The 24,448-nt window shown below is 35.1% G+C and overlaps 2 protein-coding genes across 2 annotated transcripts in view; both read right to left on the reverse strand.

Moving 5' to 3' along the window:
• LOC105387945 (putative phosphatidate phosphatase) overlaps window positions 1-23,856 on the reverse strand; it is a 52,924-nt gene extending 29,068 nt beyond the window's left edge. The window contains exons 1-2 of the mRNA XM_048627955.1: window positions 23,596-23,856; window positions 9,766-9,917 (exon numbers count right to left, since the gene is read on the reverse strand). Coding sequence (XP_048483912.1) covers window positions 9,766-9,917; window positions 23,596-23,707 — 264 coding nt within the window. The 5' untranslated portion in view covers window positions 23,708-23,856. The remainder of the gene's footprint in view (window positions 1-9,765; window positions 9,918-23,595) is intronic.
• Window positions 2,982-5,102, reverse strand: LOC125490017. The gene is made up of 2 exons (XM_048627954.1): window positions 4,619-5,102; window positions 2,982-4,377 (listed from the first exon to the last, which is right to left on the reverse strand). Exons 1-2 carry the CDS (start codon window positions 4,808-4,810, stop codon window positions 3,088-3,090), a joined length of 1,482 nt encoding a protein of 493 aa, XP_048483911.1. The 5' UTR covers window positions 4,811-5,102; the 3' UTR covers window positions 2,982-3,087.
• Window positions 23,857-24,448: the final 592 nt, after the last annotated feature.

A 24,448-nucleotide genomic window follows, 5' to 3' on the forward strand; every position in this document is an offset into this window, starting at 1 on the left:
TAGTTGTAGTTATCTAGCACATAAATCATCAATGTTGAGCTGTAAACATAAAATAAAGTTCATATAGTAGTTATATTTAAATAAAATTCGTTAAATTTCATATTTATAATTGATTTAGGTACTCGGCATTCACACACATTCAGTAAATTACTACCGGATGACTAACATGAACTTATTTATAAAGTATTGATGATAAATTGATAAACCAATCTATCTACATCATGTTCATATCTGATAATGTGATAATTTTACGTTATCTCGAGTGCTTTCACTTCATGATTCATACGTTATAATAATAATTTGTGGAAACTCCATGTGCTATATAAAAATAGTGTGGTTTATCCACACTATTTTTATCAGGTAATCGATTTAATTTCCTAGCTCGACAGTTTGTAATTTCCATGTTATTGATGGGTTACGTCCACTTATCAGTATGTATTTAATAGTTTAGTAAAAAATACACTATAATTATATACGGACACTATCTTTCATCAAGATCTAATGTCAACAACCAGTAAATTAAACGCAACGACTAATTATCACGACAATATTAAGTGAAATTATTAGCGTGCCATCAACGATTTATCGCAAACATGCTAATTTCCAACAGAGAGAATTGCATAAAGGCACAACGTTTATTGATGCAATGGCTAATGATGTTTTTTTTTGCCTGAGAGCATACCACAAAAGCAATGGAGCAAGGGACCACAGACATTGACGTTGTAAAGCCCGCTTTCGACGACACCGATACTAGAATCTGTGTGATGATAAATGATTAAGTTATTCTGTGAATTGCATATGGAATTGACAACATTTCAAATAAAATGCTCACCGATTTTATTTTATTTTCGAGTAGATATCACAAATTTAGATGACCCGTATTTTTTTATTTCTTAATATTTCTTTGTTTTATTATATTTTTTTAACTCCAAAGTTCAAAATATTTATAAGTTGAGTGACGTCACGTTGCGGCTCTAAATAAAAATTATTTCGTTGCCTGCCTAAGCTAAAAAAAAAAGTTGGATGACATCAACTCTCTGACCAACAAGCATCAACTTGACATTGACATATAAAAAAAATGTACTGTTGTATCCCTGATAACTTACAGTACGCGCATATTACTTCGAAAATCACCGTTTTTCTTGCTATTTTCCCGTCTATTTTCAGTTTTCCACTTTCCCTTCGTCTTCCTGCTTTATTTTCTATATAGTCATGAAGACTTCTGAAGGATTTGTTCGAGCGGACAGCCGGAATCTACCTAAGGTAGATCTTCCAATGCTGTTGGAGTTTATGCATCAGAATGATGTGTACAATGCCTCAGAAATAAGAGGTGCGAAAGTTCTTATGTCCTCTCGGGACGGCTACGTGGACACCGCTGTTGGATATGTAGAAATCAAAAGAGATAATAATATTTGTTCATTAAAAGCGAGAATAACGCCGGAGCATAAAGTGCGAACAAAAATGTACACTGTCGGAATAGTAATCGATGAAAACACTGAAGCCATCAAACAAGTGACCTGCGATGACTGCGCCGCATCTGCAGGTGGTTGCAAACATGGAATCTGCTTTGTGCATTGGTTGATGAAAAGAACCGAGGAGCCATCTGTGACTTCAGTCTCTTGTTATTGGAAGAAACCAACACTTAGCGAGGTAATTTCGGCAGGAACTGTATTGCCTGCTGCAGATCTAGCTAAAAAAAGAGTGTTTCATAAAGTTCAAACAAGCATTACATTACAAATTGTATTAGAGGAGTGTAAGAAGAGGAAGATGATAGATTCATTATTATGTAATTACTCCATGCACAAAGAAAGGTGTTTGAGAGATTACAGCCTTTATAATATGATGTTGAATTGCTACCAGGAAAACTCAAACATGACTTATGATACATTTAAATTATATGGAGAGCAAATTTTCAATACTGACATCAGAAATGAAATCGAACGAGAAACCAGAAGTCAAGCTGATAGCATCCTGTGGCATTCTCTAAGACAGGGACGAGTAACAGCATCCAATATTTACGATGCAACCAGATGCACCACAGCTAATGGAGTATTGGTAAAGTCAATAATGGGTGGATATAAAGTACCAGAAACGAAAGCCATTCAAAGAGGCAAACGTTTAGAAAAAATGGTTATACAACAACTCATGACAGAAATGAATGTAGTTATAGAGAACTGTGGTCTTATGCTGATTACACCTATTATTGGCGCTTCCCCAGATGGACTTACGGAGGAGTTTGTGATTGAGATAAAGTGTCCTTTTAAAGAAAGGACAATCAAAAATTATATAACAGAAAACAACTTGGTTAAAGACAAATTCAAAAGCCAAATAATGTTACAAATGCATGCAACACAACGTATAAAAGGGCTTTTTTGTGTAGCGGATCCTAACTATGAACACAACAAGAAAATTATAAAGATCTGGGTAGACTATGAAAAAGACTACTTAGAGAAATTGCTACAAGAAGCTGAAATATTTTGGTCTCAATTCTTATTTAATAATATTTTAGAATGTGTAAAATAAAGGGAATAACAAAAACATTTTATTTTTGTGTTATTTTTTAATATGTCTATTAAAGATCATTATTGTACAAATACAAAAAAAGATGTAGGATAGAAACAAGGATATTAAAATATTTATATAACTGGAGGTGGTAGCTCAACGGGTAACGCCGCTTCTCAAGACATAAAGAGACATGGGTAAGTATCATCTGTATGTATAATAAAGCTATATTCTATTCTATTCTTAAGGGGATCCTATTCTATTCTGTGTGGGGGTGCAGGTACCTGCACCTGGCTCTCTCGAGTGGAACCTTTGTGCATATCCCCAAGGTCTAAACTGCCTTCCAAAGCTTGGACCATTTCCCACCACGCTGGTCCACTGCGGGTTGGTGGGTTCACATATCTAGATGTGCTAGATCTAGATATGCAGGTTTCCTCACGATGTTTTCCTTCACCGTAAGAGCGATGGTATACATTGTACTTAAGTTAAAAGAACGCATTGGTACATGTCAGCGCCGGGAATCGAACCCGCATCTCTTGCGTGAAAAGCTGTCACCGGAACAGATAAGTTTGTGGCACTGTAAATCTATTTATTCTTTATTATGGGTGATTGTAGGTTGATTAAACCACAAGCTACTGTAGCTGCATCATCTATACAGTTAACAAGTTTGTTGTTTATTGTGGAATGGGGTTTTAAAAAAGTGAAGAGCCGAACTCTTCTTATGACTCTTTCAATATGGATACGAAGACTAGCAATGGTTTTAGCTTCAATGGCTTCAGCTTTAGTCATTTTTTTGTTACTAAAGACAGATGGCGGTCGTAGAAGTTTAATAGACTTGGTTTGAAGCACAGCATCTAAGTGCTTAAAACCTCTATCTGCCAGAACTGTTGTATTGGGTTTAACTATGTTGATAAATCCACTCTCTTCAACAAGTTTCATGTCCGAAATACGTCCACCATAACCTTTAGATATAAAGTTTATAAACCCATCTGGTGTTGCACTAATTAAAAATTTCACAGTATTACAACTTTTGTACTGTGACCAAGTAGAAGCCTGTTTTATAGGGTCACTAGGTTTTTCAATCTGAATCTCAAAACAGTCTATTATACTCTCTGTATTAGAATACTCTTTATTACATCGAAACGACAGTGGTAAATTCTTTTTAATGTCTTTCTTTGATGGCCAATAAATAAACTGTGCACAGATGGTAGATATCACATCTAAAGTTCTTGAAAAAATTCTCCACAATGTTGTCTCCGATATGCTTAAGAGATCTGATATTTTGTAAAATGGGTCTCCATGTTTTAATTTATATAACACTGCTATTATGTGCAGTTTTGGCAGTTTTGTATCCTTACTAATTAAATCCACCAACCAGAGAAAATTTTTAGGTATTCCTATATATTGGGAAGGTTTATTTTCAATAATTGCCATCATGTTAGTGACTTTTACGGGTGTAATACCACATTGAACTGCTGTAGAGTCTGTGTCAGTTTCTCTTTCTGTTATTTCAGCAGTACTTCCTTGTGTTGAAGGCAAATTGTCTTCCTCTGTTGATATATCTGATGAGCAAAGCATGTTGTAGCATGGCAAATTGTGTTTAACAGATGTGTTGACTGCACAATGCACTGTTGTAACTACAGCTTGAACACTTGAATTCTTCATGTCAGGTACACAAAGAGTGGCTTGGTCTTCTCGGAATGTTCTCGCAGGTCCAAGCACAGTTGCATTTGGTTCCGTGGAAGATGTGGATGGTAAAACTGTCTCAACTTCAAACAACTTCAAAGCCAGTAACTTCGCAGGCACTTTGCTCTTTAATATTGGGCGAGCCTTAACCAGTTTCCACTTCAAATAATTTTCCATGTCATGTTCTAGCTGAAATAAAGATAAATGTATTTATTGTACAGAAAGAGCCCCCCCTTATCCGAACGGAGAGTAATTTGTAAAAATTGACGTTCAACAGAAAATTTTATATTTGTACGATGAATAAAAAATTTTGACTTTGACTTTGACTTTGTACCAGTGTGTTTCTATCACAAACATTCATTTTCATTACTTATAACATCAATCAAAATCAGTCACGAAAACGAATCCTGTCTAGCAATATATTACTTACATCCAGATGATCCTCACAAATATCGATACTTGTAGTTGGCAAATCTGAGCGGCCTGCAGCTCTGCTCCAAGCTTTTCGATTAGGAAACGGAACCTTGAAAAACAGTTTATCCGGATTCTTTGTAGAACTGTTTTTACACGTTGAAACAAAACAATAGTTTAGTTTCATAGGTTTCCATTTTATCTCGTCCATTATTCGTTACGTCTTTTTATTAAATTAATAGTAAAAGCTATCGAAATACGAATTTATTTAACGCGTAACTACAACACATGTTAGGTTAGGTTAGATACTTTGAGTGTTGACTGTTGTTTGGTTATTTTGTCATTGTCACTGTCAAAGTCACATATGTTTTTTTTTTCATGTTCGTAGAAGCAAAAGCGCGTTTAATTATTATGCCGCATCGTGATGTCACGCATGATAATTTCGAATTTTATGTTTTTCTCTGAAATTATTCAATAGAAAAATCGGGAACATTTTTTTTTGTGAATATTAGAGTCATATCTCCAAATGGTTTTCGAATTACAACTACATAAAATTATGAAATGTTGTCAATTACGGAAACGATCGATATTATAGTCGCTTTACATGCGACAGGAAATAAGGAAGTCGGCAGAATTTCCCTTCGTAACACGTGCTTTGAATAAATATCTTACTTACGCACAGTTTTGTAGAATGTAGTTCATTTTTAATGGCTCATAAATTAAAATAAGATATAACGCAATAATTATGTAGGTACATAAGTAAAGGTAGAGAGGAACTAAAAATATAATGAACACATGCACTACATAAATGGTTTAAACCAAAATAGAGGATGGCGGCACGACACGATTGTAAGAGAATTAAAGGAAGTAGACGGTAAACATTCCAACTATCACCATTAACACTATTAAGGAAACTAAAAACAACATAAATTAAACAGTAACAACTGTTGGATTGACACTCACTTTTATTTTGATATTATGTATGTAGCCTAACGTTTTTACATACTATATTTTCCTGAGTGCCTACCAAAGCCCACAGATGATAAAGGTAGTAATTAAATCGACTGGTAGCTTTCTAGACAGTGATAAGTGATTCACGTAGACGAAGAAATGGCTAAACAGATTTACAATAATGAGAATAAATAGACGGAACACAAATCATGACACCGATAAAGCCTATGAAATATTTCACATCTGATTGATTCCAGCAATGAATCAAATTGTTAATACATAAGTGAAATTATGTTTATATGTTCTGAGAATTCTCAGTGAACCGTATTAGCACGGCCAAGCGATAGCGGATAAATCGGGTTGGTGGCAATTTACATCCATTGTTACGTTCCATTATAATCGATTGGATTTGATTAACTATTTTACGACTCAAATCAGTTACACCCAATTGGAGAAATATTTGGCTGCAAACTGAATATGAGATGCAAGATGAAAGATTGTGCGACTTGCAAATTTTATTATACCTAGTCTTAACAATTATTCATGATTAGAACTAGCACGCATTTTGTAAGTATTTTTTTTGACAAACATCCAAAAGTCTTATTATCTACAACTTAGGTATATATTAGTATGCAAAATTGAGTTCAACCAACATGAAAGATCAAGGTAGGTATTACACAGAGTTCATATCTAGCCCGTCAAGTTTACTCCAAATAGATAACAAACGACGATGAAAATAGCAAACGAGTAATGTACCCGTATATTGTGGATACACGTTTAAGTGTAGTATATTCATATCAACAAAGAGTATTAGTTAAAAATACGCAGTTCTCGAGAAAATATCCACCAAATCGTTCAATTAATGTTTAAAATGGACAAAAGGTGAACTCAATCCTAAAAGTATTTTCTACCAGTCAAGCTACATAATCTCAGATGAAACCGTAAAAGTGAAGTGCTATAATGACCTGTCGATACAAGAAGTACTTATATAATTTTAACAGCGTAACTTGTAACATATTTGGTTCATACGCAGCCTAAACATCTATATTTGGAATGCGTTTACTTACACAATTTGTGAACTAGGCTTCGTAGAGCAAGTTAATGGTATAACAAGACTATTTACAGGCATTACTGACTGCCGTTTCAGATTCCTCAGGTACACAACATGACATGATGGAAGTAAATTGGGTTCTATGTATAGTAGAGGTAAAAAGTAGAACTATGTAATACCAAAAAGGAATTAGTGTCTATGAATGTGGTTATAACACCTTTTTACATTATAAAGATATATTTCTACAAAGTAGTAGTATTGGTGAATGGTATGTCAATAGTATTGTTTTGAGCAAATACCCTGTGGAGGAAAACAGAAAAAACACTACAAATACGCGACGAGATCTTGATAGCCATGATTTTTACGAGACCATACAGTTTAAAAATAAACATACGGGCGCACAATGCACTAAAAATACAACCTTAAATTGTTTTAAATTGGGGCTCGGTATTGAGACTTCAGTCTTCACCTCAGCATCAAAAAACTATAAAATACATAATAATGAAACTATAAAAGAGCAAGAATAAACAAATTACGTAAATTATGGGATCTTAATGTCTACGATGCGTGATTATAGGTGCTGAGGCAGGTAGTAAAAGGAGTTATGTAAGCAGGCGAAATGCCAGAACATGCCCCTTATACGGGTCAAGGCAACATCGCTACGACATCCGAAAATAAAACCTTGTTGATTATAACAGAATCAACGGTATTTTAATCGTTCAAACATCGAAGTGTATAAATAAGTAATGGAATTTTAATAGTTATCTCGTTAGTACAGCATAACCTCACCGGTCTGCAGAAATTAACTAAATAACTTTTCAACTAGGTACTAAATAGTTTTATTTCTATGTAGGTGCATGGCTAAGATCCTCTCCATCAGGTCTCTTATCAAACAAACGAAAACATATTTAGTCACACCTATATTTTATTTACATAAAATGGACCGCTACACTAGTCAAACTTATAACTTTTTGCTGATACTCAAAGGTTTTGAGACTTTCCAATCTGCGTACGATACTAGATTTACTTGAATTAAAAGGCTAATAAGATGTCACGCACAACGTCCATAAAGAAATGAGCTGCGGGAAGATAAGTTACCAATTAGTATAATTTTCTTGCAATTAACCGTCATAATCCTTGGAAAGCGCCGGTGACGGTGACATTGTAGTTTCCATAGGAAATGACGAGCCAGAAAGCGGAACTGATGTTTATCGAGCTAATGCACTTGGTGGTTGGATTTCAAAGGCTAATTACTTAATGGATGATGTTTTAGGAGCTATTAAGGCCGCTAGTGATCTAGATCATAAGCGCCTCGAGGTGGTTGGGCAAGATAATGACGGTGTAAGATTTCAAAAAGAAAGAGATAATTGCTTTGTAAGGTGCATTAGGAGACGGTTATCTGGATATAGATAGCGAAGTAGAGCATACAATACATTCATATTAGTTCGAAACATAAATAAGTGTACCTATAGCATACTTTGAATAGTGCGCATTGAAATCCACAATACGAAAGCTAGTATGTAGGTACTAGGTCTAGATCTGTATACTTAAACAACTGCATGTAACATTATGAATGAAAGTAGAACATGGAACAACATTGTTTATTGTATGAACTACTTTGTCATAATAAAGTTATAGTGCTTATTGAAAGGCATGTTATGCTAACTCAATATGCAAAATTAGATAGAGTCTAGTCCATAAAGAGACACCTAAGAGGTTTTATAAGGAAATTATGCTCAGGTTTAATGCAAAAGTTGCACTTCTGCGATATAAATTGCATTCCGAGATGACGGTCGTGTGGTAGACCTTGAAGGTAATTAGTATAATCTTGGTTATGATTAGACGTACATACAATACAATTATATTATTCAATTTGAATCTGACCAGAAGACGGCGGAAATCAAACTCCAAGAAGGAAGAAATCTAAAAAGTAAATTTGGTCTCCGTGAGAAATAGTGAGAATACGAGTGTCACACGCAACATGAACAAATCGATGAATAACGAGGTCATCATGTTACAAAATAAGAAATTTATAAAAAAGATATACGATATAATAAGCTCTTAAGAATAAATTGTACATACTAACAACTATGGATCTTGTAAATCTGAAATAAATGAATTGAATGAATAATATGATAAAAATTACGTAGTTCTACGTAATATGTGTTCATAAATTAATTAAATACCTAGATACGTTGATATTATGTTAATTAGCACGAAAACGTTATTTATAATTACCTTTTTTAGGGCTACACTCAAAAATGATATGGATAATACAATACAATGATATAACAATGAAATGTTCTCATAGACAGATAAGATCGTTATCCCAAATCAAACAAAATATTTACAAATGGATTTAGGTAAGTTATGTAAAATGTAGCATAAAACCCCATTTCACACCTTTGGGTCAGTGACTCGTTGCAGAAATAGAAGAACAGCATGAAACAAAAGTGAAACGATTGGTAATTCTGAATATTGATGGTTGACGACTCGGACACTGGGCAAATTGTAGATCATCAATGCAATATGAATTTATTTGCGTACTTTATTACGAGATGGAAAATGCAATTGTCACTCAGAACTCTCAGAAGTTACTGTAAAATTCTTTAAATAGATTTCTTCTTGTAAATGAATTCAGGTTTATAAAAACTATTCAAATGGAATTTTGTAATTACACAGCCTCCTATAGTCTATTACAATGCGTAGGCTACTTCCTCCTTATATGCAGATAAAACTATGATAAAATTATCTATGCAACGTGACATTGTACTATTTTATGCGAACGGAACTGTGCTAAGAGAGTATCTAAAATAATTATAGAATAATCAGCTTCCATTGTCGGTACAATGCAATTTATAGCCGCAATTGCTATTATCCTAACTAATATTATAAATGCGAAAGAAACTGTGTCTGTCTGTCTGTCTGTTACTCTTTCACGCCAAAACTACTGAACGGATTTGAATGAAATTTGGTATACATACGGTCTAGACCCTGGGAAAGAACATAGGCTACTTTTTATCCCGTAATTCCCACGGGGAAACCTTTTTAAGGCGAAGCGAAGCGCGCGGGAACAGCTAGTTATTAATAAAACGTTATCAGTATCATTTAGAAGGCCACACACGCATCAATGAAAATGATTTCCTTCTGCAAACATCACTTACCGAAACAATTGGTAGCCCGAGGCCGACAATGTACAGCATGATGTTGGTAACAGTTGAGTCTTTAAAAGGGTGTTTAAGGGACTCATCGTCACAGAAGAAGCCCCTTTCATAGGGCGTCCCCCAGAGGTAGTACGCCAAGACCAGGAAACTGACTGGAACAAAGAGAAGATAATGTTAGCGAGAGGCGATAAAACGTGAACAATAAGCAATTTGCGAACGGATAGACGTGATTGGGTGTAGTTTGATCCGACCGCCGACGAGATCGTATCGTTTTGGAATTTTCTGTATCTTGTGTTTGGTGTTATAGCGGTCAGAAACACTGGTCAACATCGGTTGTTCAGTGTTCAAGTCACGTTGATGTTTTTTTCGTGAAATTTGCAAGGTTGATCTTATGTAATCCCCTTGCGGATAAGTATGCACCTTCTCAAGACGCATAAACCATAGATTCACAATGTAACCCAAATAATTAAGATATTTGAAAGCATTAATAGTAGGTATTAATTTAAATCGTAAGATAGTGAAGACAACAAAAAATTAAGAAAAAAGTATTTATGTATAACAAAGGCATAGAAATCGAAATAAATAACACCTTTGAACGCGTCAATAATCACAATTTAAAACTAAAAAATATCAAAGAAATAAATAAATCTCCTACACACAATAATTAATTACAAACTAAAAAACCTTGAAGCAGACCCAGATTGAAGTGATTAGTATAGACACTCGTCACTTAGGAATTTAAATTGGAGCATCGACCATTCCGACCCATTGACTCCACCCAAATTAACTATTGTTTCATAGATTGTTTCTTCTCAAAACACAACCCGGGAGCAGACAAAAAACATCAGGTACCGCAGAGAACCCTCTGTTATTGATCTTGCTTAAAATAACAAACACCGTTTTATGACCATACCATTATCGCGTTACGACTCTTACGACCACTTAGTAAGAGAGACAGAGGGATTCGGAGATACCTTTTAGATATCGACACGAAAAATGGAAAATTTTATCGATTGGAATCAAAAAAGTTGTGAATGTTATTTTTTTGGATCTTTCAAACGCCATTGAAATCTCGGATCTTTATTGGATAAAGATAAAGGGACATCACAATTTAATTGGGGAGATAGTGCGTGAGATTTGAATATTTTTCCTCTTTTATTTTTAGAGTTCATGGTCGGCCTGATAACTGTAATCAGACATATTATAAAAACAAGAAACTCAAACAAAATTATATTTATGCTCATATGTGAAGTGTATTTTATCCAGTGTTTCTAAGCTGTTAATGTTGAAGTACTCGTAAGTACTACTCATGACAACAATTCATTAACATAATACCAGCAGCTCAAGTAGCAACAATGAACCAGCAGAGAAACCCGATCACTGCGTTTGTTTCACTTATGAATAGACTCGTAACCAGGGGTCACTCTAGCTCACTAATACCAAGATTGGGAGAGCTGCTGCGAACTCGACCACAGCTCACGTCCCAATTGCATGATAGCTTAAGTTCTTTCGTTTTTTGTAAAGGTAGAGTAACCCTGCTGTAATACACACAAGCAATGATTCATCACTGCGGTCGAAGTTGTCTCAACAAATTAGGCCGTCGACCTAACAGTTGCATAATCCAACATAATCCCACACTACACTGTTAGTCTAGCTCGTTATTGACACACACGTGGAATTTAATGTGGTGCACGGTTAACAGACTCTAATTACTGCTTTGACACCTCCATGTTGGTTTTTTAAGTCAGGGTTAAGAAACGGGCAACTTTTATTGCTATGGCTATGAAGAATTTTATGATCTAAGTTATGAAGGGCTCTTACAAACGTATGGAGGAATGAGAAATTATAATGTAAGGAAAGACATAGTTATGTAAAAGGCATAACATCAAAATACGTTGCATAGCAATAGGATAGTAGTCAGGCAAGAGGTGACTAACCGATAAACTTTTTTCTATCCTTAAACATAATATGAGCACCCTCAGAAATTCTTACACGGATTAATTTCAGAACCATAAAGCGATTTGATTTTACGGGCCGATGCTTCAATCACTTTGATGTTTTAGAGCCAAATTAAAAACCGAGGGCCCTTGTATACTTTATATGACGCAGGAAGAAAATGTCGTCATGATATCTTTGATGTGAAAGATCATATCACTCAGGAACATGAAGATTGTGATAACGGAAGAGATCTAAAACCACAACAAACAGAGCCAGATAGAAACGATCTTATACAAACAGACGGTCTCAAAGTCTCAGTTTTAGTTGTAGGAGTTGCCAAACGGAGTTCAACGACTGGAGCCGAAATGTAAAAAAAGGTAACGGCCTATTCACAAGCCGGTTTCGTACTGGTTGGAAAGGATATCTTTAGAATATCACTTTGCGACGTTCCGCTAAAAAGGTTTTGGCGTGGACGACCTCTTTTATAAAAAAGCATGAAGGAACCGACATGACGTGTGGGACGGAATAAGTAGCTATGAAGATTGTGGACAAAAAATGTACTATTGATTTTTTTGTCACCGCTATATTTTTCTAGATCGGAGTACATGACGTTTTCTGTGATTCAAAATGGTATTACCAATAACGAATAAACTTAGGTATAAACGATGATTTTGGTAATTTCTTGGTCATTTTAATACTTTTAGTAGAAGAATCTAACATACGAGTCAATCTTATCTTAAAAGTTTTCCGTTTAGAACAGTAAAACTCAGCACACATGACTGGCTAGTTAAGACCCACGCGAGAAGACAAATATGCATATTAACGTACCGCTTATGCACGTAACTCATTCCAATGAGTACTTTAGGAAGTACATTCTGTCTACCCCAGTTGTTCAAACACTGGTTTCCTGAGCAACTCTGTAGGTCCAACTGTGTTCACAGTTTTCACACCTGAGTTAAGCTTCAAGTTAAGCAGTACTTTACTATGGATTGCAGCACAGTGATTGGCTGGATTATCGTTAAATAGGAATTAAATTCTTGGTTATGTATATTTACGAGCAAAACCTATTGATATAGTTTACTCAAGTGTTGAACGACAACGTTGATAATCTATGTAATAAGACCCCCTTTGAGACATAATAGTAAACAAACTAAAGATATTCGTACATCGGACGAGATCTGATCACTTTCTCTTAATTTGAAGGCAACAGTTTTTCAAAGCAACCAATGTAAGAAAAAAAACAAATTCTCCCAAAAACGATGTAAAGGCTCTCAGTTTACAGTAAACACAATCCGGCAAGTTCAAATTCTCCTCGTAATTTAATTTATTAGTAGTCGCGGGTTTCCAATAAAACAAACGACTGCTGCATGAATGGAGCTGCTGTTTGGACCCCAGGCCCCGATTATGCTAAGAAACTAACGGAAACAGCGTGGAAAGGCTTAAGAATTGTACGACGTCCTTAAAAACTTTCAAGTTTATTTTTGATAAAAGATACATTATTTTAAATTAAGGGAAACCTATTTTAAAATTTTCAGAATAACGTTTTTGAAAATCTTAAAAACGTCTAAATACCAATAATAATAAAATAAAAAGTTCTTAAATACATAATCAGACTAAGTATTTTATAGTTTAAGCCCTAAACCGCTATGGAGTAAGTGTTTGTGGCATTCCTTACTAATGCAGCTGATGGCTCATTGACCCCGCCATGGCGGGAGAACGGATCTGGAACTTATTGGTTTTGGAATATATCATGGCCCACAAGATTTAAATTCATTTCAAAACAAAATTGTTCAAGGATAAAGTAGAATATATTTAATAAATCAAAAGAAATATAGGTGCAGACGAAGACCAAAAAAATTTACTTATATGAGTGATTAGCCTAGAAACTGAAAACAATAACCGAAAAGAGATGTGGTTGTTAAATTCAGACACCATTTAAACTATAATGGAAGTAAACAGGAATGTGAGAGCGTGAAACACTTACCAATGTCCAGGAGAAACAAGAACGCTCACATCAGAGGTACGCACCTGCAGCTTAAAATAGTACAATAGAAATAGAAATAACCCATGTGCAATCAGACACACAAGCGGATTTACATAAATTACAACAACAATACCATACCGATACTATACTTTCTTTTAGCTATGGAAATGAAAGGTTACGTTACCCCCGGGTCTCCTATTTACGCCGTAGGTCGTGTCCAACGTCACGCCGTAGGCCGCGTCACGATGCTCACTACATCTACGCGCCAAACGTCGGCGTGTGAGGGAGACCGCATCAGTACATTTCTATAGTGAGCATCGTGACGCGGCCTACGGCGTGACGCTGGACACGACCTGCGGCGTAAATAGGAGACCCAGGCCTAACTTCGTTGTCAACTGATGCACGCCAATGTTTACTACCAGGTTAACACTATGTTCATATATTTACACCGCATTATAGTTTCTCATTAGAAACCCGGCCATAACCCGCAGGGTAAATACTTCAGCTGTAAATCTAGAATCATTATAGTACTACATTTACAGTTGCAGAGATCCATCAACATGCCAGAAGAAATTGCTTTTACGCAGGGGTACGTACAGTTGTTTCCAAGTATAAGTCTTAATTGTTCAATTAAAAGTTACTTATTAATCATACCACTGGCTCGCTTTAATTGTGCCGCCAGTAGCTCTCAACAGGCGATAAAACCATTCATTCTGTTTGCTTTAACACGATTTGTCTTCATAACTGCTTCTTGCAGTTACGTCTCCACGTCGTTTTCGCCGCATCTTATAATTAAGCCATCGGCATTTTATCACTGCCTGTCAAGTCGGCTTTGGCTCTTCCAACAATAGCTGGTTATAAGCCTCTAATTTCGACAAGGAATGTGTGACCATCAGGATTCTTTTCACGGGGTTGTCCTAAACCAACAAAATTACTACTTAATACCGCATCAGTAATCCCCGAGAGCCTGGAGGTAACAAAATAAATGACAGCGTAAATACCACAATAAGCATCCTGATCTAATTCAACATTTCCATTCACACAATAATAAAAAGGGTCGTAAATTAGGCCGGTTTCTTCATGGCAGCTTACGGCTGTTGTTAAAAGACAACATTAAAACTCGGGCAAAGTATCTTCTTTCTTTATACAATGTGAATAATGTGAGTAGGAAATTGCGTACTACAAAGTAGCTTAAATTTTTTGATATAGCTGTATCTGAATTTATACAAAGTAGATATTTTTTCTACCGCCTTAAAATCTTAGCCAAAGCATTTCAAGGTATGTTGTATCGGTTTATTAAAAAAAAAAAAACACGCACTCACGCCTTGTACTAATGTACTCCCTTGCGGGGTAGGCAGAGGAGCATTGCTGCACCCACTTTTCGCCAGTGTTATGTTAGTCCCAATGTAATAGGGGGCGGGCCTATTGCCATTTTACGGGCACATCCAAGACCCGAGAACAAATATCAGTGTTTAAACAAATATCTGCCCCAGCCGGGAATCGAACCCGGGACCATCGGCTCAGTAGTCAGGGTCACTAACCACTACGCCATTCGGTCGTCTATTCAATGGCAGAATATTTAAATTATTTCTGCACTCACGCCTGTGATAGATCAAAAACTATCAACACAACTCATGTTCTATCAGAAACTGCTATCAATGGAAGTGCAATAATAAATCAATTTGTGTCTCACAAGTCACACCCTACGAGCTCACTTTAAACAACTTTCGAATAAAATCCTAATAGAGAAGGTACAAGAAACTCCCAATAAAGATGTTGGATTTTTGATCGAATTACCGAAGTCTGCCATTGACATTGACAATGACATAGTAGTTAATCAGGCAACCAAGCAACAACATGCATAATTAATTAGGCACCGATTGTTTATCATTATCGTCTGATATTAATTATGTTATTGCATATGCGTAATGAGAGTGATTAATAATGGTTATGGATGTATCAGACGTATTGGATACTTTCTAATTTGGATGAATCACTCCAAAGGTAAATCGATTTGGGATTTCAGGCACTAAAAGAAACTAAAATAACATCAGATCTATGTGTGGACTTTTGAGGTCGAAAATGTTTTTTAAGTGCTTGAAGGACATTATAAAGTATCAAGTATGCTTCGTGACTCGGCGGCCCGTGCATAAGTAATGTTTAATTTTAATCTTTCACTTGCGGAGGCGGCGGGGTGTGTCTGTATCTGCCTCGACATTTATTATTATGACTGCATCCTCATTAAATACTCACTTCACTTGTATTGTATTTTGTATACATTTTTTATAAGCATCTTCGTAAATGTATGCTTCGCTTTTGGTCTCGATCTCGTGATTACTTGCATAAAGTAGTATGTAGTTATTTATAACCGCCCTTAACTAGCTTCATGGCGCGTTATGGTAAATCACCGAAGGCATATTTAGCCACTGTTTACTGCACTTTTCACTGCTATTCACAGCAGCAGATTGAACTTAATACGCTGTTATTGAGGGTACTCTGTGATAGGCAGAGGAAGCTTGAAATTATTGCATCCGTGCCCCCACTAATTTGTGACCGGCATTCAGTCTTTGTGGGAAGAGGGAAACTCGACAACTGATACCCGTCGAAGCCCTTCGGCTCTTCAAAACAAAGCACTCTGAGTTAAAAGGGTGGTGGAATGGAAACGAAAACCCTAGCGACATTTTTTTAAGCTTCAAGTAAAGACACAAAACTTTTTGTCAGACAGATGGCGTATGGCGAAGCTTTCATTTCGTGTGTCATTAAAAAAGGGGGAAGCGCCAGTCTTAATGATCCGAGTGTGTTATCAAGATCCATAAATCAAGCTCAATCGCTATCTTACAGTCTAATGAAATAAAAACCCGACACGGCACAAATCTTCTTCAACATAAAGAATAATTAGTGCCTGTTGAAGATTTATGCTTTCTTAATACTATACACCGACACCATACGACTGTGATCGTATCTTACAGATCGACATAAGTCTCAGAGGCGAGAGAGTAATATTTCAAACGATGTAGATTGTGCAAGCGAAAATTCACTTTATGCAGAGGAAGATGGAGAAGGTAACTCCATAGAGTATATCACTGGAAAGACGCTTGCATCAAAGCAGGTAGATCCAAATTAAAGATTTGCCGGACCGCCTTGGATGAATTGAAATGAATTATAGTTTTCAGTCAGACAACAAATGAATGAGCATTAATTCAGCTGGCTTTGAGTATGTTTTATGGGTTGCATTTAAGATTCTGCAAAGGATGAAGATGAGAAGTTATGGTTCATTGTTTTAAATAAGTATGTTCATTTGAGCTCAACTCCTTTTTGGTTTTTGTTTTTCTTTTACAGTAAACTCTGACCAGAAAGAGGTACCTATAGCGAGAATAGGGATATACAAGGAGTGACTTCATATATTTTTTAGCGTAGCAGACGTAGTCTAACTTGGTACCTATGTTGAGTTTATGAGACTATCCAGACTTCCGAAGAGATACAATAGATTTCAATTGCAATTAATGTACGCATATATTGTGTATTTCCTGTAGTCAATTGTCACCTCGAAGTAGGTCTAATTGGGTGACTAACGAATAGGCAAGTAATTCAATATGGCAAATCATATTCGCCCACAATTCTGATCCCGGATGGTATCATTTAGATTTAGAGCTATGAGTTGCGATGGCGGGAATGTGAACACAATTGGGACCAATGTAGTGGAATGCGTGTTCTCTTATACTCTTGTTGACATGATGTCCAATAACTTTCTAACTTTATCTATTTCGCGATCATTTTCGGAAAATGTGCAGTGACATTTTCTGCTAAATAGAGGTTACAGTTATTGTCACTGGCTTCAATTTCATTTTCATGATCAAGTTTAATTGACTGCTAAACATGCACCTCTCACAAGCAACAACCAAACAATCTGAAGATTGTAGGTATATTTATTTATACTTTTTTACAAATTTAACTTTTGGTTGTGACTAAGTAGGTCTAGCAGTAGTTAGGTAATTAAACAATTCTAGGCCTGACAAAGAGTGGGAAAGTAAAGATTTAATTTCATCTACATACCTACTTAGTTGACTATGAGAATTTCTTTCACACATTCAATAAGATGTAATTTTCTTACTAGTGCACGTAGCATATTCTATTGTAGATAAGGTAAGAAAAACGGCAAGGAAAACAGTGCTAAGTATTACTTCCGGTACTTAACTTTTATAATGAGAAGTTGCTAATTCTAGAGGTATTCAATTTTTGTACAGTGCGACAAACTTATCTGTTCCGGTGAGAGCGAACTAAATTGATCCATATCTCATTATATACTAATGAATTATACATTGATATAGATTAGATGGGTTTATTGAAACCACAAGAGCGAATTACTAACTACTGGCAAACTTAAATTCTTATAGAATGAAGAAATATTACACATTTACGTGAGCTGTCACCGGAACAGATAAGTTTGTGGCACTATAATATGTCTATTGTCAACCATAATGCCATAGACAAAAAAGAGTCTTTTTTTCTATGATAATACTAACAAAATTAAATTATCGCGATCTCGTTACATTCAACTCTTGGGACCAAAAAGTTAAAACCGTACTTACCTATTTCCCTTACTTCTTATTACTTATTAACAAAATGAACCAAACATATAACATATTTCTACCCATTATTTTCATTAAGTATATTTTACACGTGTTCTTGTTCAACAAAACAAAACTTACAGTTTATAAATATTGTTATTCTCAACACTAACTACTGTTATAGTTTTCGGAAATCTAGAAGCCACGATCCTGGCAACTCGTTTCACTTTAACACGAATGTGGCCAAATCATCCAAAACCAAGAATGGAGCTCAAGTTACGGTGCCGAGTGGCTACATGAGGCTATTCTTTTGTGTTTAATTTGTAACTAGTTTTAAGTCATTCGTTCACTTTTTTAAAGAAACTTAGCATGCTGTCAACACACCATTACTAGTTTTAAGCTTGAACTTATATATTTTTATTTCATGTTGTGTAATGTACCTGTTGTGTGATGCCAATAAATAAATAAATAAATAAATGAGGCTACAGCACAAGACGCGATGTCTCGCGACTTCCAAAAGTTGTTCAGAATTACGAGTTGTGACACAAATTTTCGGAGGGAATCATATTTTGACAACATTTCATTCATTTCATTTATTTATTGAATAAGAAATTACACAAAAAAATACAATATGCCTAATACAAGCAGCAGAAATCCATTAAGGGTTTAAGAGCTACTTAATAGTAAAATATTTTTATATCACATGCATTATTTAACAAGTAGGTATATTAGTAATTAGCTAGTAGTTATCACTTATGGTAGGTATTTAGTTATTAAATATTATAAGTTAAGTTAACATAATTCAATGAGATAGTTAAGAATACAGTACAGATTACAATAATTTTTCTATGAAACATCTCTTCAGTTGTTTTTTATAACCACAATTTAAGTATACACTTTGCATATCTAGGGGCAATTCATTAATGGTTTTGGGCAGTAAGTATCTCCAATGTCTCATCCCAAAGCAATTCCGATATTTAGGCAAGATACATTTTTTTGTTGATGTTAAAATTCGAAGTGCTTTGGGGCGGGATTTATAAACTATTTGGGAAATATGATGATTTTCTTCTTTTAAAATTGACAACTTAATTTTTTCTTCTATTGGTAGGACTTTACAAAACTTAAACAGTTGTGTATAGTTATCTTTAAATTTATTCTTGATGTTTATTGGGACAATGGTTTTTAACATGATACCTATTTGAAACTGGAGATAGAGAGGATTGTCAAATAGAAACAATTGGTGACGTTACGATGACGTTATGCACTCACATTCATTTGGGCAACACTCTATCATAAAAAAAATAGTTAGCAGTAATATAATGATAATATATAGTTAGACAGGAATACAGTACCAGGTGTGCTGATAAGATATAAGTGATAAATTGATAATTTAATCGTGAAGTAGGTAGGTAAATATACGCGGTGGATATCAGCAATTATGATGCTCCACTTCTTTATAGTACTTAATTAAATGAATGCAGCGTGCTACTAGTTCCAATTTCAACTATACATATCTCAAGCACCGTCTAGTAAATAGATCTTATGCAATAGGCAGGTATATCACAGGAAATAAGGTATTTTCACCAAAGTGACAATCGCAAGAACAGCTAAGTTATATATCCTAACTAAAATTGCGAAAGTAACTGTGTCTGTCTGTCTGTTACTCTTTCACGCCAAAACTACTGAACGGATTAAAATGAAATTTGGTATACATATGGTCTAGACCCTGAGAAAGAACATAGGCTACTTTTTATCTCGGGATTCCCACGGGAAAACTTTTTAAGGCGAAGCGAAGCTCGCAGGAACAGCTAGTCTACTTATAAGCTCCATAAAATACTATTACGACTGGCCCTAATGACAACAAAAAAAGGAAAGGTGTTAGTCCAAATAAGTGACATCCTCCACTGAAACAATGTACCCAGATAAAGCGGATAAGCACTCTATAAAATATGATGCGTACGTACGGATATAAATATTGACTCGATACAACACGTGGGAACGAGTGGAGTGGCGCGGTGAAGTGCCAAGCGCCCATCGGGCAAAGAGTAGGAAGAGACATCTTGTGGATAGAAGCGACTTCACAAAATTTACCTAATTTTTTTATGTAGCATGTGTAATGTCTCACTGCTGGGCAAAGGCCTCCTTATAAATTGACCACCGCTCCACATCCTGTGCCCGCTTTAGATGGAAAAAAAATATTCTAACAGTCATATACGTATAGAAGCATGATGTATAGTTGAAGAAATAACTATATTGCAGGAGGAAAGCAATACAGTCAAATCAAATTCAATGATGAGTGTGATATTTTAATATATCATCTTTTGAAAAAATATGTTTGGTTTCTAAAATGCCTACGTACAATTGAGGAGCCCCATATATTGATATATATTTTTAAGTTCTTAACTATACTTTATATTTCTCTCGTGTAACGAGTGCTGACATTTGTAGCCTAATAGCCTCATCCGGTGATGACGCTCCTACAGTGCGATGTTAAATGATAAACTCGTTTTGGTCGTGCAGTTTACCTAATTAAGTATTTTTCTAACTATTTACCTGTTGATTGATATCGTAGTGTCGTGACGATGACGATGCCATCGTAATTAAAATGCATGTCAATAATAGCAGTCTAATGAGAGTAATTGGATAATGATGATTGAATTAGCTGATGCAAAGTAAGAATACATATTTTTTTACATATCATAATAAAAAAATGCATTATGAATTTTTGTTTAATTTAAGGACGCATACTTTTGATTTATGTACTTACCTAATACCTGACAAGTTCTAGGTTAATATGGCACATCTGTCATAATAACAAGATACAAATATTAATCTGTGACCCCTATATCAGTCGGCTACTATAAAGCACTAAGGGGACATATCTAGCTAATTGTTGTAGTCGCAACATGTTTGAATAATAAAGATAAAACAGCATGGAATAACGTGCAATGCGTACACGCATGTCTTTAGACAGATCTTGTGGTTTAGTAATTAAGATTGATTTGGGTTTCGTTAGCGTTACTTAAAACAGTAAGATATACCTACATTTATACATTTTATTATATACTTATAATGTTATGTTATATTATATTATTTAAAATAATGATTATATCTTGGTTACGTTTATCTTTATCTTTTTCATCTGATACATAAATACTTTCCGGGTTACAAAAAATGCGAGTTTTAAATTTAAATCACGTGTCAATTATCCCGCCAATCTGACAGTGCCGTTACTTTTTTCGAGGCAAAGGTTTTCAGTCCAGACAGCCAGCGGGGCATTTACGAAGCCTCCTTAGCGGATATGCTATAATCTGACAATTTGACACGCGGCGGGAGCGGCCAATGATCGGATGTTATGACAGCCCTCGCAATTACCTGTCACTTGTGTTGCTGAGTGTACCAGCGTATGGATGTTCACATCCTGCCGTGGGTGATTGTACCTGCTTCGGGAGTTATCAGTGAGCTCCATCCATGGGGGGATATTGGGACTGTAGCTGTTGGTGTGACTGATACGATGAGATTCGATTCTATTCTATTTTCTGTGAAGGTTTAAGTACCTGCTGGTTCTTAAACCTTCCTGGTTCTCTCGAATGGAACCTTTGTGCATATCCCCAAGGTCTAAACTGCCTTCCTATGGTTGGAACATTTCCCACCATGCTAGTCCACTGTGGGTTGGTGGGTTCATATTATTATTTATTATTTAATCCTTTATTGTACAAATATAAAAATAAGTTTACAAAGGGTGGACTTAATGCTACAAGCATTTTCTACCAGTCAACCCACAGGAGGTGCAAGAAAATTTTATTATAAGGTGTGCAAAAAGAAAACAAGACTATTACTACAAAATTAAAACAAGTCACTTAATAATAATTACCAAATATACCTAATATAAAATACGTAACTACATATATTATCTAGATGTATGAATAGGATAGAATAGAATAGATCCAAGCTAGACTGTAGGCAGTCAGTACTTTATTCCCTGCCTTGACCGGAAGTAGTAGTAAAATATAGTGGACTTCTACCAAACCCTAATCATATTTAGTTGCCTCTCAAACGTCTACCAGTTAGTACAAAATAATTTTAAAATTTGATTTAAATAACATTTCAAATATTGGTAAAACTTTTCTTTAATCAAGTGTGGCAACACATGACATAACATTCGCCTACATTCACACACAGGAGGAGTTCAATGTTGCACATATTCGACGCACAGACAGTGGCTGCATTCATGTCTACTCAAGTGAACTCTGTTCACAGATGACCCTGTCGCTCGGTGCACAACGCTACTTACTTGCTCGTGTTACCGTTTTATTTTGTCATGTCTCATTTTATTTTCAATTTTGGTAAGAAAGTTTAGGGTTCAGGACTCAGGTCAGGACTTAATTTACTAAAAAAATATTTTACAAAAGAACTCAATAATGTATGGCATGGTAATCAAAAATATCAAAATGATCTTGAATTAAATTATAGTTTTTGTGATTGGGTATATTAGATGATTACTCATAAAACAAAGACATAGAGTAATTACATACATATATATTGTTATTTATTTAGCAGGTAAGCCTTTGAAGGGTTTCTCAAAACATAAGGTATCCACTTCGTAGGGCCCATGTTGAGAATCACTGAATTATTTAGTTAGTATAAACTCAGTATTCTGGGCTTATTTTTTTCAATAATCATCTTCATAAAAGGAGCATAATCCTATTGTCTGACTGTCTGTCTAATGAACTGGTCAATAATAGTATTTGGTATGGAAATTGAATGATGAGAATGTGCACAAAATCAAATAGGATAGCAGCATAGTGAAAATAATATAAAAAAGTTTGTTATTATTATTTTAAAACAATATAGTTATGCATTTAATTAATTAGGCCACTTCAACTAAGTAAGTAATAGAATCAATAATAAAACTTAATGGAACTTAAGAATATTCAATATAGTTTTAACTAGGTACATAATAATAGTAATTTGAGCAGAACTTTTAGAAGGTTATTTAAATTAGCTAAGTGATTTTAATATCTACTTGGATATCAAACAAGATGACCCACTAACCTCTGAAGTAGTAACTACTACTCTATGTTTTAATATATATTTACTTTAATCTAATAATAAAACTCAAATTAGGTAGGTAGGTGAACCTACAATAAAGATAAGTAAAGTTTTTGGAAGGTTTTTGGTTATAGCTTGACTTACTGGTAAACGGGGTTAAAATGCATTAAAAATCTAATTCAAATTCAGTAACAATATCGTAAAATAATGCAACGGCCATAATATCTATAGCTGAATAAATGAACAGTGAAATGTAACTTAATTAGCAACTAATTAATCTTTACTTACTGCAAAACATTATCGCTCCATCCAGTATGAGTTTTCGCAAAATTTGCTTGGAATCACGGTCTATTGTTATTGAATGGTTCCGGGAGTTAACTTTTCTATCGTTTCTCTCCATTATTACAGTTTACAACAATCAAAATCAGAAAACACTTTTGTAAATAAAACGATGTTTCGTTACGAGATTATTTGACAGAGAACAGCTGTCAGTTCACAACAGAAAACACGTCAAACTAGGACGCATGCGCGCCAAGACTGCTCTGCAAAGAGCCGAACGTTTACGAAGTTAGTTACGTTTTACGTTGTCGTTTTATTTTTAAATCGCTTTTTTTTCGCTGGTGTAATGTACACTGTGGTTTAAATAATAAAAGTGTCTCCTATTCTCTAAAATATAGACTACCTAGCTACTTACTACCAGCCAACCTACACGAAGTAGGTTCTTTGTACTTATACCTATACCATACTTGCCATAAAGTTACTACTAGAGATGGGCTGAACTTACAGTATGGTGTTGTGAGCGACGTTTTCGTACGTTTATGCGTAAAAAATATATGGTTAAGTGGTCCATTTTAAAATGTTTTTTGGTCCATTTTAATGCCTGGCTGTGGCTGGCCCAGTCTCGGCTAACATGTTATTGGTACACGGGTATAATAGAGACTCCGCTTTTTAAAATATGTCCGTAAGTGTGAGTAAGAATATTTTTAAATGGAAAAATTGGAATGGACTAATTTAACCACTTTGTTGAAATAAATAAATACATTTTATTCTAACATACTTTAGAAACTCTAACCTTTGTGTTTTGTTGTTTAACGCCATCTATGAAAAAGTCTCTGAACTATTTATGTAGGAAGTATGGATC

This window comes from Plutella xylostella, chromosome 19 (genome assembly GCF_932276165.1).
Source record: "Plutella xylostella chromosome 19, ilPluXylo3.1, whole genome shotgun sequence".
Taxonomy (NCBI): domain Eukaryota; kingdom Metazoa; phylum Arthropoda; class Insecta; order Lepidoptera; family Plutellidae; genus Plutella; species Plutella xylostella.